Source organism: Punica granatum, chromosome 4, assembly GCF_007655135.1.
Source record: "Punica granatum isolate Tunisia-2019 chromosome 4, ASM765513v2, whole genome shotgun sequence".
NCBI lineage: Eukaryota > Viridiplantae > Streptophyta > Magnoliopsida > Myrtales > Lythraceae > Punica > Punica granatum.
In genome coordinates, this window is record NC_045130.1 from 28592825 (window position 1) to 28609488 (window position 16664).

At 39.6% G+C, this 16664-nt stretch overlaps 2 protein-coding genes and 1 pseudogene across 3 annotated transcripts; 2 read left to right on the plus strand and 1 right to left on the minus strand.

Annotated features, from left to right (window-relative positions):
* The first annotated feature begins 4926 nt into the window (after nucleotides 1-4926).
* LOC116204608 (cysteine-rich receptor-like protein kinase 10) lies at nucleotides 4927-8834 on the plus strand. The gene is made up of 8 exons (XM_031536777.1): nucleotides 4927-5423; nucleotides 5724-6160; nucleotides 6516-6653; nucleotides 6732-6853; nucleotides 6963-7173; nucleotides 7252-7489; nucleotides 7576-7726; nucleotides 7984-8834. Exons 1-8 carry the CDS (start codon nucleotides 5029-5031, stop codon nucleotides 8317-8319), a joined length of 2028 nt encoding a protein of 675 aa, XP_031392637.1. The 5' UTR covers nucleotides 4927-5028; the 3' UTR covers nucleotides 8320-8834.
* Nucleotides 8835-9609: 775 nt separating this feature from the next.
* On the minus strand, nucleotides 9610-13018 carry LOC116204620. 2 transcript variants are annotated; one of them, XM_031536796.1, is made up of 5 exons: nucleotides 12838-13017; nucleotides 11549-12298; nucleotides 11161-11437; nucleotides 10962-11060; nucleotides 9612-10587 (listed from the first exon to the last, which is right to left on the minus strand). In XM_031536796.1, exons 3-5 carry the CDS (start codon nucleotides 11200-11202, stop codon nucleotides 10078-10080), a joined length of 651 nt encoding a protein of 216 aa, XP_031392656.1. In that variant the 5' UTR covers nucleotides 11203-11437; nucleotides 11549-12298; nucleotides 12838-13017; the 3' UTR covers nucleotides 9612-10077. The 2 variants fall into 2 exon arrangements, with proteins under 2 accessions (XP_031392657.1, XP_031392656.1); XM_031536797.1 differs by having other exon boundaries at nucleotides 9610-10587; nucleotides 10962-11057; nucleotides 11549-13018.
* Nucleotides 13019-13265: 247 nt separating this feature from the next.
* On the plus strand, nucleotides 13266-16419 carry LOC116204595 (annotated as a pseudogene).
* The last annotated feature ends 245 nt before the right edge of the window (nucleotides 16420-16664 follow it).

The following is a 16664-nucleotide window of genomic DNA, read 5'->3' on the forward strand; positions in this document are numbered from 1 at the left end:
AACATGACAAAACACAAACTAAGAGTCAGGCTCTTTTTCCACCATTTTCACCCCGCCCCGTCCTTCCCTCGGTGGCGGAGCCAAATGCACTTCAGGAGGGGGGAACTGCCCCCACGTGAAGTAGTAAAATTTAAAAATTTGAGTGTATAAATGTTTGAAATTAGAGAGCCTTTGCTCCGTGTTCTCTTCAAAAAAAAAAATTGAAATTAGAAAGCTTGCCAAGTAAAAAGTACACGTCCCCCCTAAAATATTCTACAACTTTATTTCGACACCATAATTTTATTACAAGCTCCATTAAAGTTAACAACTTTCAAGCTACCCCTACCCTTAACTTAATTGAGAATGAAATATCCAATTTCTTAGATATGAGTTTTAGAAATTCCATGGACAAAGTAAAATAATAATTTTATTGACATCTACAAAGTAAATAATAATTTTATTGATTTTTTATATTTTTTTCCACGTTATTACAAAGAATAATTTTCTAAGATTTTCGCTATTGACGCAAACTCCCCATCCTATAACGGGAGGAACACTTGACCTTACTCCGTGAAAGGTACGGGACTATGGCCTGGTCGATGACTAAGTACCAGGAAAGTTTGGGCAATCAACACGGTATTGTCGTACTTTGTAAGGAAACGTGGAATATTACTCAATGAGATGCCAAAGTTCAAAGTCCATTGTATTGAGAATGACGCTTATTAAAAGAAACCAAAGACCAGTTAGGTCAAAGTCAATAGACAACGAAATATCTAGTCGTCCACCAATTAGTTTAACAGTGAAGACGTCAACACCATGGAATTTGTCCCCCGCATTTGTCTCAATATGGGGCATTTGGTTCGAGCATTGATGGTTAGATTACAAGATATATGAAAATTACAAGGAAAGATCATGGAATCATTTTATTTAAATTATACGCTTGAAATGTGAGAATATTGATATGTTTGGTAAAGCATTGGATTACTAGAATTTTGATGATAAACAAGTATATGATTCTTTTAAACAGAGATAAGAAGTAAGGAGTCTTATAATTGTAATCTAAGAATTCAATATGTTTTAGTTATAAAATCTTTGCAATTGCAGTAGTAGAATTTTCATCCGGTAAAAAATATTGTAGTGGTTCTCTTTGTGACCAAGCGAGGTAAATATGTTGCAAAGTTCCAAAAAAAAAAAACTAACTTTACAACGAACCAAACTACCCCTAAAACTGTCCGTTTAAATGACTTCAGCCTTGTTTTGTGTGGTAGATTCCATTTCGTCGCACGCCATTTCTATTCATCAAATATGCATCTAGGTCATATTTGGTAAGGATGGATGACAAGGAAGTAAATGAAATCAGCCATATAAATGCAAATCACGAGGTAGTGGGTGATGAGCGCCTAATTGAGTTTTCAGTAAGCAGATTTTATGTCTTGAAAGTATATCCTTAATTGATCAAACTTACATGGATTAATCTCGGGCAATAAACTAAACAAACATAGTTTCACTAAGAAAAACCACTCAAATATAATGGCTTTCGTATGAATGATTTTATTTTATTTAATTACATTCCTACCTAAACATTCGCTAACATCTTTAGGTAAAACGAATAGTTTATTATTATGTTGCAGCCATATGTTTAATACGTATATAAATTTTGTTCTTACATAAATTAGCCATTTAAAAGTAAACAACTTATTACATTCGTAATAATAAATGCTATCTATTTATAATAATAAAAAAGGTTGTAGTACAATTACGCATACCTTCGTTTGGTAATCAAGAAGTTTTGGATTCAATACATATTGTGAGACTATTTGTACCCCTTTATTAGCTACTAGCACTTCTATTTTGTTATACTAAATTTATGAGTTTCTTTTGTAAAATAAAAAATAAATAAAAAGTTGTTTATAAAAAGAAAAAATTGTATATTATCGTTTAGGAAGTATGTTTTTGGTCCATAGAGCTAGTAGTGCTTACAGAGAGCTAAAATCTAAAAATGCTTTCTATGATGCCCATGAGTATAACTAGGTCGCGAATTCTCCACTCCATCTCTCTATTGCATCTCCATCACATAATAAGGTAGCGATATGTGTCAAAATTAAGATGATATCAGAAAAGGGGCTTCTTCTTTCTAATAGTGTTATGGCAAGAGGATTATACATAAAGAATCGCAGTAATGTAAAATTTGGACTGTTGAGGCGGGGATTTAGTTTGGTATGGCAGGCTTTTTACATGTGGTTTTGAGCTAGGACTATACTAACGTTTACATGTTCATGAACCCTTTTCTCGACCCGAACTGTTTATTTGCATAAGCAGGCTACGTAAGGAGCATTTTATGACTAAGAGGGTTTAATATAATCTGACTTAATTGTCCACAGCCTAGAATCAATTAAGAACTTTTGAATTCGATTCCGATTATTAGAATTTTTTGTGCATTTTTATATTCTTTTTTCCAGCTAGAGACTCGTGATCCAACCTTGCAAGAGAAAAAAAGAAAAAAAAGAAAAAGCAATATTAGTACGGAGGTTCAATCAAAGAGACGGAGTAGACATTGTTTGTCTCCGAGCCCTTTCCATCTTAGTCCTTCTTTTCCCTTCAATTCCTTATATATATATACATACATATATTATACATGGAAACAAAATCCGAGCTCAATGTCCATCCCGTCACATCATCAAAAATAAAAAAACGGAACTTTCTCACGTTGCCACGTTATCGATTTACATTAAGGAAATTATTGTGTTCTTATAAAGGAAGAAAATATTATCATATGTATTGTTTTACATTTTATTAATTAATTATATAATAATAGAATATATATATATTATAAGTATATAGCTCAACGAAATTTACAAGCGAAGAAATTTCTGTATTCTATTGTATCAATACATATATTTTCACTATATATTCCGTTATATTCCTATGTATCGATGAGTCAATATATACATATATGCATCTATGTATATATAAATGTCAGTATAAAAATTATATAGTATTCCATTGTATCAAAGTATAAATATATTCCTATATATATAGTATATTCATCGGCCAATATATAACTTATTAACTATGGAATTTAATCTAATAAGGGCATCACAATAATTTACGATATAAATTATATAGTCTATATTTATATTGTAGTATTTTAAATATTATATTTTCTTTTATTAAATTTAGGCATCTCTCTTTAATTGACTATAAATATGTGTTATATACTACCCGAGTTCTTCGACAAGTAATAAACGGTAGTTTCTTGAATTAAGGTTGTTTCTCCTCTCTTTCTTTTTCTCTCCACTCCTTTTTTGTTTTTATGAATTGTTACATGCAGATTTTCTACTCTATGATTGAAGCTCCCTAAGTCCCAACGGTAGGTTCTCGAATGAAGGTCATTTCTCTTTTTTTTGATGATGACTTGTTACATAGGGATTTTCTCCACTATGTTTGACAAGAATAAATGGTAGGTTCTCTAATTAAGGTCGTTTCCCCTTTTTATTTTTTTATCAATTTTCACATGCGAATTTTCTCCACTGTGTTCAAAGCTCCTCAAGTTGTGCTCCAAATTCAAGTGGTGAGGAATTCAATGGACCCTATAGATGCTACCCTCCAATGAGATGACGTCTTACCTACACAATTTATACAAGGATGATCCAATTTTTTATATATATTTTTTAGGAGTTTTGGTCAACAACTTTAATTTTCATTAGAATTTTTGTTACGATATCAATAACTATATCACATGGAGAAAACCTAGCATTAACGATTACATATTAATTATTTTTTATTATTTTTTCCAAAATAATTATTTTTATGGAATTATCATATTTTTAATTATTAAGGAATCCAAAAATTCCTTATTTTAATATTTAACTATTTCGCAAATAATTTTCTGAAAATAATGAGATAATACATAAATATATTGAAATATTGATGTTTGATATTTTGATTTGATGAATGTTTTATTTTATTGGATATTGTATGGTTTTGGAAATTTTTATTTTACTCTAGACATCATATCCAAGAAATCAAGATTTGATACGTATGATGTTAAAATATGTATAAGTCCGAACATACACTATCCATCAAATATTGAACACAGACAGATATTATTTCTTAGGATTTTATTTCTTATAATATGTAATTTTCATATATATATATATATATCCAACTTCAAGTTATAAAATATTGTGAATAGGTCTTATTTTCCTATGCAAATTTCTTAAATTCTATTTCTTCTTTTTTCCAATTCAAATATATGCACTTTCCAATTGTTTTGCTTTTCTAAAATAGTATTTTAGATTATGTGATTTCAATGTGAACCACACAAGGCTGTGGAGGAGTAATTAGCCTATGTTAAACTTATTTGTTATCACTTCAGCGGTATAAAAGCAATACTCCCCAACACAAATTAAATTATGACAATATAATATGATTTTTATCAATATAATATTATAACATAATCATTTTAATTGAGAAAATTAGAAACACTTCCACAGTTTTCATCTAGTTTTTATAGTTGCCCCAGCATATGGCAGCCAACGATTACCTGAGGTCAAGGTGGCTTGATATTGGTTACCGCGCGGGTTTTCATTTAGTTAATATGAATTTAAAGCTGTAATTAGTTGGAAGAAACAGTATTAACGTGAATCGGAAGTCCGCGTCAAAGTTCTGGGTCGAAAAAAGTCAAAACGTGTTCTCAGCCCAATTCTCAAGGAAATTTTCTTTTTTTTCTTTTAGTCCCAGTGATTATCGAACCTGAAATCTCTGAGTTATCAGGCGCGAGCGTACGCTATTGCGCTATACTCTTTTTTGATGAGAAATCTTATTTTCCCTGTTAAGGACGAAGCTGATGAGCCAGGAATACGTGAAGAGGAAATAAAAGAGCACAAGGAGTTCCACTAATAATAATTGAATTCGAACTTCTGGATCTAAAGTTGACGGGATATCACGATACCAAGCCTCCATTCTTAGTCATGGGATATTTACCCGAATGGAAACATTATATTTATATATAAAATAAACCTACTTAAATCACAACCAAAGTATCCCATGATTATCAAACGATCAGATATGGCTTCATCTCCCTTCAACAGTTCATCCATCGTCCTCCTCCTAAGCTTGCTGCTTCACATTTCTTACAGAGCCGAAGCTCAAGACGAACCCACCTATCTGTCCCATTTTTGCTCAAACAACACCGTTTTTTCCCCCAACAGCACCTACCAAAGGAACCTCGACACTGTGCTCACTACTCTGTCCTCCACTAACACCTCCAACTACGTCTCTGGCTTCGCCAACTCCACTGCCGGGCAGGGCCCACCAGACCAAGTGTATGGGCTCTTCCTTTGCCGCGGAGATCAGAGCTCAAGCTCTTGCCAAGACTGCATCACCAAAGCGAGTCAGCAGATTCTCCAGAAATGCCCCCAGGAGAAAGTCTCCGTCATATGGTAATGATAAATTTTTTTCGTGCTGAAATTAAGATATATATTCACTACTGTTGATATTTTAGAATAGGTCGATTGGTGGAGTTTTCAAAAAACTGGAGATAGTTAATGATCGACATAGAAATACGAAGCATGATTCCGTACTTTTCAATCCCATTTAGTAAAACAAGCTTCCAGGAATAGACGTTAGATATTATCAGCACATCCATTACTTGATGTGGTCGCTCGAACTCACATATAAAACAATCTTATATGCTGATCATGATGGAAGTTAATTTCCTTTACTCATCCTGACACTAACAGGTTCGACGTGTGCATGTTGACTTACTCCAACCAATCGATCTTCTCCACTGTGAGGGAAGCACCAGGAATCTCGATGTTTAACACTGTGAACATCTCGGACCCGTCCAGCTTCAACCAGCTGCTGGGGGAGACGCTGACAGCCTTACTCCCTAAGGCTGCCAGTGGCCAACTGGCGGGTAAGAAATTCGGGGTGGACAAGACCAACTTCACGGCATCGCAGACACTGTACATGCTTGCACAGTGCACGCCAGACTTGACGGCTGCCGAATGCAATAGGTGCCTCCAAGTGGCAGTCGGACGACTTCTTCTAGGAAGGCAAGGGGCAAGATACCTTCTCCCAAGCTGCAATGTACGGTACGAGACCTACTTGTTCTACAATGAAACCGCTATTGCACTGCTGTCGCCATCCCCAGCCCCCGCAGTGCCAAGGCCGCAAGGTAAAGAATTTGTTTCTTTATTAACCCGAAAAAGAAAAAAAAAAGGATTTTTTTTCTTCCTGTCCGATAGTTGGGAACCATATAAGATGGTCCTCGAGATTCATTAAAAGTCCACCATATTGGGCCTTATTGACTCATTAAACTTCACCATTGACGGGAGGGTAACCGGTCCGTAATGACTGGGTTTTCTGGGTAATAGCATATGCGGTATCTGTAAGCTTAAGATTTTAGATCAATTAGTAAGCATTATTTTCCATCGAAAGTTTTCTCATATAAACCAATTAAGCACCATATCTCCCACTGGAATTAGGTCTTCATGCGAGGATTGTCATTGATAAGTTATTTTTCTTTGTAGGCAAAAGAAAAATCTCAACAGGTGTAATCTTTGCCATCGTTGTTCCCATCTTTGTGACAGTGGTCGTTTTCCTCATCCTCTGTTGCTTCCTGCAGAAAAGAACAATGCAAAGACATGAAGTCCCACAGTACACAAGCGGTAAATTGCATATTAAGAGATTAATTGTGTTATAATTATCATATTGAATCCTGACTTATTTCATGTTTGCTATGTTAGTCGGAGATGATATCACAACTACCGAATCTCTGCAATTTGATTTTGCTGCAATACAAGCTGCCACGAACAATTTCTCTGCTGATAACAAATTAGGTGAAGGCGGGTTTGGCGAGGTCTACATGGTACAGTAGTATTATAATTTATTGATGAAGTTTCCCGATAGCAAAGGAGCTAAAGGTGAAAATGTAGGTACTAATGACCATGATGCCATTTAACAAACATTTGATTCAGGGAAGGCTTGTTAATGGACAAGATGTGGCAGTGAAGAGATTGTCTAGGAGCTCAGGTCAAGGTGCTGAAGAATTTAAAAACGAGGTCGTGGTGGTGGCGAAGTTGCAACATAGAAATCTCGTGCGGCTACTCGGGTTTTGCTTGGAAGAAGAAGAGAAAATACTCATCTATGAATATGTGCCCAACAAGAGCCTTGACTATTTTTTATTCGGTCTGCTCCGACTCATGAACCAATGTCTGGTACTAAAGTTTCTATTATCGATTCTAAGATTTGTTAGATAAATTGCAGATCCAGAAAAGCGTGCACTCTTGGACTGGTCGAGAAGATACAAGATAATATCAGGAATAGCTCGAGGGATGCTTTATCTTCATGAAGATTCTCGGCTCCGAATAATTCATCGTGACCTCAAGACTAGCAATGTTCTCTTAGATGTAGATATGAACCCCAAGATTTCAGATTTTGGAATGGCTAGGATCTTTGGGGTCGACCAAACCCAAGGAACCACCAATAGAGTTGTTGGGACATAGTAAGCGGGTTTGAATTTCAGTTGAATCTTTCCCTTCTTCTCACCATATATCGAGCCATTGCTAACATTGTTTTGAATCACATCAGTGGTTACATGTCTCCGGAGTATGCAATGCACGGGCAGTTCTCGGCGAAATCCGATGTATATAGTTTTGGTGTCTTGGTTCTAGAGATTATATCGGGCGAAAAGAACAGTTCTTTCTATCAGTCAGGCCATGCCGAGGATCTTCCAAGCTATGTAAGCTCTATTCACCAACTAATACATTACCAATGCCATCGTATAACAAGCCCAATCATTTCTAGCAATCAACTATTTTCTTTCAAAAGTCTCATTCTCATACAGTATAGTAATAATATTTAATCAACATGCCCACACTTGCGCTCTGTTATAGTCATTCTTTTAGCCGACATGGGGAATTGGAAGTTATTCTTTCAATATCGCACATTATACAATCTCTTGCAGAAATTTGAATTGAACAGAATTTGATCCATCAGGCCTGGAAACAATGGAGGAAGGGAACACCTGGGGAAGTGCTGGATCCAATTCTAAGGGACTCGTGCTCAAGAAATGAAGTTACTAGATGCATCCACATGAGCTTGTTGTGCCTTCAGGAGGACCCCGCTGATAGGCCCACAATGGCCACGATAGCTCTCATGCTTAATAGCTACTCCATTACATTAGCAGACCCTCAACAACCCGCATTCTTCCTCCACAGCAGGACTGGTCAGCTGTACTCAGAGTCAGGTAACTCTGGATTTGGTAAATCCACAAGCAAGTCGTTGCCGATGTCTGTGAACGAAATGTCAATAACCGAAGTAGAACCTCGCTAGCACGGAGATAGCGAACGAGCAAAGAGTTTTTTGAAGATCACTTGTTCCAATGTCCAATGAGGAAGAAGAGAGTTTGAAAAGTGAACTAGCCAAGACTACCTCTGTATCCTGCTTCTGCAATTTCCAATGACGGCCAACTGTGACTCAGTTCTGCCCAACATCCGTTCCATAATGACTTTCTACGTTACAGCAGTAGAGATGCTTTCTTAGTATGTTGTACGTCTTCCTAATAGTCAGTTATAGAAACCGGAATAGCTTCTATGAATGTAAAGCTGCTGAAACCGGGGGTGATCAATAAGACATACTGTTTTAAGGCATGCCATAAGTAGTGTTGGGGATGCTCTGCTAATGCGAGGTCATTTTCTTTTTTTCTTTTCTAAGTTGGTCCATAGAAAACTTCATGCAACGCACCCGAATCCTATAATATAAGTTGTATATTTGTATTTTTATTATTTTTTATCAGTAGAGGCTAATAATATCTATTCAAGAAGCACCAAGAAGGTGCAAACACATATATAAAAGGTTATGAACCAAATGCACATTTGTATTTTAAAGTGCTGATCACCTCAGATTTTCTCTTAATTTTTTTTTTCACACTACTGGAAATTGGTTCCACAGAGATGGCCATCTCTATGGAGAAAATTCCGTCTTTATCCGCATATAGAGTTGGAAAGTTCCATCTCTCAATTCCGTCTATAAAAACCGTGTTGCAAATTAGGAGACGAAATGTGCTGTCTCGCCTAGGATAGAGACGGAAAATTGAGATAGCAAACCCCGACTTTATACATCAGACAAAATTGTCCATCTCCTAGTCCATCTGATGGGGAGAGACAGAAAAGATCATCTCTACTTCCTTCTCAATGTTAGAGACAGACATTTCCATCTCCCTCCTGAGGGATGGACTTTCTCGTCTCCGTAGACTAGTTCCGGTCTAACACTTCTCGTCCCGTAGACTAGTTCAGTCTCAATGTTAGAGACAGACATTTCCGTCTCCCTCCTCAGGGACGGACTTTCTCGTCTCTGTATGCGTCTCAACCATAGAGACGGACCGGAATGGAGTTTCCTGTCCCAAACAGATAAGACAAAAAATTTTCCAGAAGATGGAAGAATAGAGAGACAGAAGTCTCTTGTCCATCTCAACCATGAAATGGATTCAGAGAGATATTTCGTCTCTCATTTGGCAGACACGGGTTTTCCGTCTCTTTTTTTTGTAATAGAAGGAAAAATTATCAGCACATATAGAATCACAACCTGCTTTCACTCGCCCACCACCACATATATATCCACATCCATACCACAAATCCACACATATGTAACCAGCTTTTCATCCATAAAAACCACAAATTCATATCCCGATCATTTCCAAATTTAATCCAACACCATTGCAAACGTAATCCAATACCATAAAAAATAACCACAAAACATAAACCGAGTCTCATGACACCGACTAAAATATAAACTGAACACACCTAAACTTCATCCTCGAAGAAATGCTCCACCACTAGGTGGTCACTGGAGGCAGAACCAGAGCTATCAGAGTCAGTATCAGAGCTATCGGAGCCATCATCATCACCCCCATCTTCGGCTTGAGGAGCATAAGAGAAATCCCCTTGCAAGGATGAATGCTGTCTCTTCAACCACATGAGATCCTGATGGAGTTTGTTAGAGAAAAATTGGGGAGTGTGAGAGGACAAAATGTCCCACACCGGTTGAAAGGAAAATATGAGAGAAGTGTATAAAAGACAAAGGCCCAGTAACCTATTGACTTAAGTTTTTGGGTTGCACATGGGCTCGTGTCCGAATTAGGCTCATTTTATTTAAAACAATTATCCAACTGAGTTTCTCGAACATCTTTTGCTGAGCACTCATAATGCTCTTCCAGGCGATCATCATCTTGGCCGACTTGTGGGACCTTTTGAGATCCCTCAACTCCTCTTTAAACTCCCTCCTCAATTCTCGCTCTCTGTTGGCCCGCTGACTCCTCTCAAACTCCACCCGTGCACGTATGGCCTGGTTGAGTTCATCCACTCGCTGCCTCATAGTATTTATTTCATCTTCGAACCCACGAGAAGAGCCAGCGATGTCCTGACCTCTGAAACCGGAAAAGGGTAACTCGTTGAGGAAGCTCAAACCGCAAATTCGACCCTTCTTGCTCCAGCTCCCCAATGCCAAAGCCAGAACTTTTGCATCAGTCAGCTCAGAGATAGGAATCGGAGTTCCGTCATAATTCAGGATCTCCTGTACCTCTCTGATCGCCTTGGCCTCATTCTACGACAATATATCATTGTCATACCAGCAAAACAAAGCAGTAAATCAGCAATTTCATCCCAAATCCAACGAAATAAACTCAACAACAAATTATGAGGGCAGCAATTCAGCAATTTAATCTCAAATCAAACCATAAACTCCACTATTAAGACCATAAACTCCCGTCGCTAAGACTGAAAAATCAGACCAGCAATTCAGACCATATACTCCACTAATCACTTAGAAAACAATGTAATCTCGTACCTAAATCAATACAAATCAACATGTAATTTCAGAGCTTTTCTTTTTAAACCTCAAGAAACTTTCAGCATGTAATTTTTGCTCCCCAATCACAAATAAGACCAGCAAGCTCGATATGTAAATAAGAAACTCACCCAGATCATTTCTGCCCTTGGCTCTACCCATTTTTCATCATATGACTGGTGGACCTTTAGGTATACCTCCATGATAGTGGGACGTTGTTTTAAATCCTTCTTCGATAGGCAAAAAAACACATAAATGAAAGGGTAGGCTATTATCACACACTTTATCATCGTAGAAAAGGAACAAATATCATAAAGATTAGAGTTTTACCATCTTCATCATCGTTGTGCCGGGAGATATGCTTCCTCCCATATGGAGCGATCCAGCTTTTGCCGAGATTCGCCGCGTTCTGTGCACATATCTTCATGTGGTCAGGATCCTCAAGCCGTTTCTGCCTCAGTTCATTCCATAGGGTCTCACCCATCCATCCAGGCCTTTTATCTATCTTCCGTGCTATAGAAAAAATCTGTGTCAACCGCTTACCACCTCTCTTATTGAATGCCTTCTCCATGTGCTCATCATCACTTGGATCCCAATATACATATTTCTGTTTAGAGAGACAAGTTTAAAGAGAGCATAATAGTAATACAACATGAGTACACGTAAATTTACAATGGGACAAATTAAAGGCAATCATATTCATTAAATAACTTGTTACCTTCCACTCCCTAAACCAAGTTGCCCGGACCTTCTTTGGAATCTTGCTCCATGTAGTCCAAGGCTTTTTAAATTGGCTCTTCACTATCTTCATTAACTTCGAGATACCTTGATTCGATGGACGAAATTTGCAATGACCATCATACATTCATAAGCTAATCATTTCATATTATTTGTGCTACGTTTAAATAATATCATGACATAAGCAATGGAAACTCATCCGCCCTTCCCTTCACGTAGCAAAAAAACCTTAGGATTGATTGATCCTGCTGAAGATGGCGGTGCCGATTGCGCCGCAGGTGGGGACCCATCCTGCTGAGGTGTCCCGCTACGGCATCATTCTTGGGGTTGATCCACAGGCAACGGGGATCCATCCAGCTGAGGTGTCCTGATAAGGAGTCGTGGTTGGGGTTGGTCCATAAGCAATGGGAAACCATGCTGAGGTGTCCTACTACAGAATCATGTTCATGGTTGTAATTGGGGTTGATCCACAGCGGCACTAGTGGCTGCAGCAGGACTTCCGGCCACAGTGGGACTAGCAGCCACAACGGGACTGGCCGTAGCGGGACTGGAGGCAGCAGGATTGGCCACTTCAACAAGACTGGACATTGCGGCAGGTCCACAGGGATTTGAAGAGGAAGGTTGAACTCCAAGGTTCAAAATGTAGTCCGAAACAGATGAGGGACCTTGGACGTCGGGTGTGGGTGAGGGCCTTCTGCTTGCGCTTTACTTTCTTCTTCTGAGGAGACATCTGCACAAATCAGATCGTTGAGCAATTCGGCAATTTCAATTGGACCAAATTCATCAATTTCAGTTCAATTTCGATCAAAGCAAGTTAATAAGCTCAACACCTCAGCTCAACTCAGTAGGTTAAGTAGGATACGCAGCTAAAATACAGTTTATATAGGTGAGAAAGGAGCTTCAGGTTCCAACTCATAAAACTTAAGAAAACTTTTCACTAAATAATGGAAAGTTTCAGTCATAAAACTGAAATTGAACTGAAACTTAAGAAAATGGAAACTTTTCGCTATAAAACTTAAGAAAACTGAAATGGAAACTTTTCACTATAAAACTTAAGAAAACTTTTCACCATCATGAACAGAAATGAAGGCTAAAATCAAATGGAAGCAACTCATTACAAACTATAACACAAAACCAATACATTACAAATCAATATTGCACGGAAAAAGTTTCAGCCGAACTGAGGCTTTGGTGGCTAATGCTTGAGACTACACAAATTCGACAAACAGAGAACTCAAATCCATAGCAGGAAATCAGAGCTCCATATACTTAGCAGGAAATCAAAAGACTCCTTAAACCGAAACCCCTCCTCTACATGCAAGCAGAGAACTCAAATCCATAGGCCCACAAAAACAAGGAAATAGCAAGCAGTAGCAGCTCCACTTAATCAAAGACTCCCTACACCTAAAAGCCATTCAGCCGTGACAGAGAGAGAGAGCGGCAGAGAGGAAAAACGAGTGAGAGATTTATTTTATATATATTTTGATTTTTCACATGAGGTTTACCTACGTGGCCACATATGTTTCAGTCTTTTGACCTTGTCAAACTTCCCCACCTTCACGGTGGGTTTGGTTTGGCTGGAAAAGTTTACGTCTGATTTCAAGGTCCATTTTGTCACCTTGTTTTGAGAATCCTTTTTTATCCTCACTGACTTTTCCAATTTGTGGTATGAACTGTGAACTCATATTGTCAATCACATAAATGGCCCTGAGTAACCCTTGATGTGCAGTTAGTCCATGTACTATTCAATTCGAGAATACTGGGGTAAGTTCGGCGAAGGTAGGGGCAGACCATCGACATGTGGATTTGTACTTGAAGCTGTTGAATTTTTTGTTTAGTACGAAAATATATTTACGAGATTGAAACTTGTTGCTTGTTGCCTGTCGTGAGAATGAGATTCCTTGAACTGACCGCAGTTAGTTACTAGTGCAAGGCATTTTTGTTCTAGGGGCATTGTTCTCCGTTAGAAGAAGCTTTGTTGACTTCATGTTATAGGATGGAGAAGCTTTGTTGACTTTTGTTGACATACGCGTTTTGCGAGCCATTCTTTCTGTTCTCGCAACTCAAAGCTTCATGATCTTTGTTCCATCTCTCTGCACAAAGAGACGTATATATACCCAATATACGTAGATAATAATAATCTTGTTTTCCATAAATATCTTGTCTCTCTGAGTACATCCTTCAGATTCGACCATGGATATTGAAAACAATCCATGGTTTCAGCGTCCTCTGCTCTTGCTCTGCTTTTGTCTCTGCAGCTGGCCGTCTCTTGGATCTGACACCATAGCCGCAAACGAGACTCTCTCAGGTAATCAAACCCTGGTCTCCTCCGGTGGGAACTTCAAGCTGGGATTCTTCAGGCCAGGTAAATCCTCCTACTGGTACGTCGGAATCTTGTACAACAAAGTCAGTGTCCCGACTGTAGTTTGGGTAGCCAACCGGGAGAAACCGATCTTTGATCCGTTATCCGCTCAACTGAAGATTTCAGATGGGAATCTTGTGATCGTTAACGGTTCCCAATCACCCGTGTGGTTGACAAATCTCACCTCACCCGGTTCAAGCTCCGTGAAAGCTGTTCTTCGCGATGATGGGAACTTTGCCTTGATGAATGGGCCGAATTCATCTCAGATCATATGGCAGAGCTTCGACCACCCGGGAAACACATTTCTCCCTGGAGCTAAAATCGGGATTAATAAGCGCACAAACACGCGTCAGCTCCCCACATCATGGAAGAATCAGGAGGATGCTGCGCCGGGTCCTTTCTCTCTTCAGCTGCAACCTTCCAGTGAGTACTACATATGGTGGAATATGTCGAAGCATTACTGGACCAGTGGACCATGGGACCCTCAAGCCAGGATCTTCAGCCTGATCCCGGAGATGAGGCTGAACTACATATTCAACTTCAGCTACGTGGACAATGAAAATGAGAGCTACTTCACTTACTCGGTGTATAATAATTCTATCCTGTCGAGGCTTATCATGGATTTCACCGGGCAGGTCAACCAAGAGTCGTGGTTGGAAGGGACCAAGCAGTGGAACCTTTTCTGGTCACAGCCCAGGCAGCAGTGTGAGGTTTATCGGCTCTGTGGGCCCTTCGGGGTCTGCAGTGAGAGCACAGATAACTTCTGCCAGTGCCTGCACGGTTTCACTCAGACCTCTCCCAATGAATGGAACTTGAGCGACTGGTCTGACGGCTGCAGGAGAACTACCAATTTGAACTGTGGAACCAACACAATTGTTAATTCGCAGAAAGATCGTTTTTATACCTTGTCTTACATGAAACCGCCTGATGATCCACAGACTTCCCCGGTTGGTAGCGAAAAGCACTGTGAAGCAGCTTGTTCAAACAATTGCAATTGCACGGCTTATGCTTATGAAGGCAGCACATGTTCAATTTGGACGGGGGATCTCTTCAGCGTGCAGCAATATAATCCAGGAGACAGCAATGGAAAGACCTTGTATCTTCGTCTAGCAGCTTCAGAGGTTCCTGACTCACCTAAGAAAAATAATAAGGGTATTATTCTGGGATCCGTAGGAGCAGCAGCAGTTGCTTTATTGGTGATTGTCCTTCTAGGAGCCTGGAGGTGGAGAAGTAGAGGTGGGTGGACAAAGTCTGCGGAGGGCTCGTTGTTGGCGTTTGGGTACAGAGATCTGCAGGCGGGGACGAAGAACTTCTCGGAGAGGTTGGGGGGGGAAGGTTTTTGTTCAGTCTTTAAGGGAACTCTGCCCGATTCAACCATCGTAGCTGTCAAGAAGCTAGAGAGTGTGAGCAAAGGAGAGAAGCAGTTCCGAACAGAAGTGAGCACGATCGGGACAATCCACCATATGAATCTCGTGAGGCTCCGAGGATTCTGCTCCGAAGGGAGCAAGAAACTCTTGGTTTATGACTATATGCAAAATGGATCTTTAGACGCCCATCTCTTTTCCCATGAGCCGAAGGTCCTAGATTGGAATACGAGATACCAGATTGCACTGGGAACTGCAAGGGGATTGACTTATCTCCATGAAAAGTGCAGAGATTGCATTATCCATTGTGACCTAAAGCCCAAGAACATCCTCCTGGATATGGAATTCTGCCCGAAAGTGGCTGCCTTTGGGCTCGCGAAGCTCATGGGCCAAGAATCCAGCAGTGTCCTCACCACCATGAGAGGGACGAGGGACTACCTCGCTCCTGAATGGATCTCGGGGGTGGCAATAACTGCCAAGGCTGACGTCTACAGCTATGGGATGATGCTTTTCGAGTTTGTCTCAGGGAGGAGAAACTCTGACCAATCTGATGATGGGAAAGTGCATTTCTTTCCAACATGGGCTGCCAAAATGCTCACTGAGGGAGGTGATCTCCTTGAGCTTTTAGACCCGAGATTGGGGAGGGATGCTGACATGGAGGAGCTGACCCGGGTGTGCAGGGTGGCCTGCTGGTGCGTGCAGGACGAGGAGCATGATCGACCTTCGATGGGACAGGTGGTTCTGATCCTCGAAGGGGTTCTGGATGTTAACATGCCTCGAATCCCACGGTCGCTCCAAGTGTTTTGCTGATAATCAAGAACAATTGTGGCCAGATCTCGCAGGCAAAGAGCAATACCTCGACCACTTCCTCTCAAAGCAAAAGCACCACTTCAACGAATTCCAACACGGAAGCAGGCATAAGCTAGGGCATTTCGATTTTTTTTCCCTTTCTTGAAAGCAATGCATTTACGCTCTGGTGTCGATCTATTGCTTGTTTGCTCTGCAAGAAGTACCGTAAGACTGTAGTTGTGGTGATGAAACCGGGATATGGGCATATCCCGTCCTCCATATTATTGCTAGAAGAAGAAGGGAAATGATAAAAAGATGGAATTGTCTATAGCTTAATTAGGAATACAAATTTATTTTTCGATATTTCTTTCTCGCCTCGGAAGATCAGATGGAACTTGTAAGTTCTACCATTTTGGTCTATACGTTGGCTCGAAATGCACTGTTTAGTAGAAGTTTCTGTTATACATTCTCTCTTTTTGTTACTTTCATCCTTTCTAACCGTAGATTGGTATGCTTTCGGAAAGCAAAACAGCCGAGTTTTGCCTGAGAACGTTCTCGATGAGATATTTTAGGACGTAAAT

Excerpts from the sequence above, each read along its gene's own strand:
- LOC116204608 (XM_031536777.1), top strand. The coding sequence starts at position 5,029 with ATGATTATCAAACGATCAGATATGGCTTCATCTCCCTTCAACAGTTCA. Across the intron at positions 6,654-6,731 it reads AGTCCCACAGTACACAAGCG|TCGGAGATGATATCACAACT; the intron begins GTAAATTGCATA and ends TTGCTATGTTAG. Across the intron at positions 7,490-7,575 it reads AATAGAGTTGTTGGGACATA|TGGTTACATGTCTCCGGAGT; the intron begins GTAAGCGGGTTT and ends GAATCACATCAG.
- LOC116204620 (XM_031536796.1), bottom strand. The coding sequence starts at position 11,202 with ATGGGAGGAAGCATATCTCCCGGCACAACGATGATGAAGATG. Across the intron at positions 11,061-11,160 it reads GCACAACGATGATGAAGATG|AAGGATTTAAAACAACGTCC; the intron begins GTAAAACTCTAA and ends TGCCTATCGAAG. Across the intron at positions 10,588-10,961 it reads CAAGGGCAGAAATGATCTGG|AATGAGGCCAAGGCGATCAG; the intron begins GTGAGTTTCTTA and ends ATATTGTCGTAG.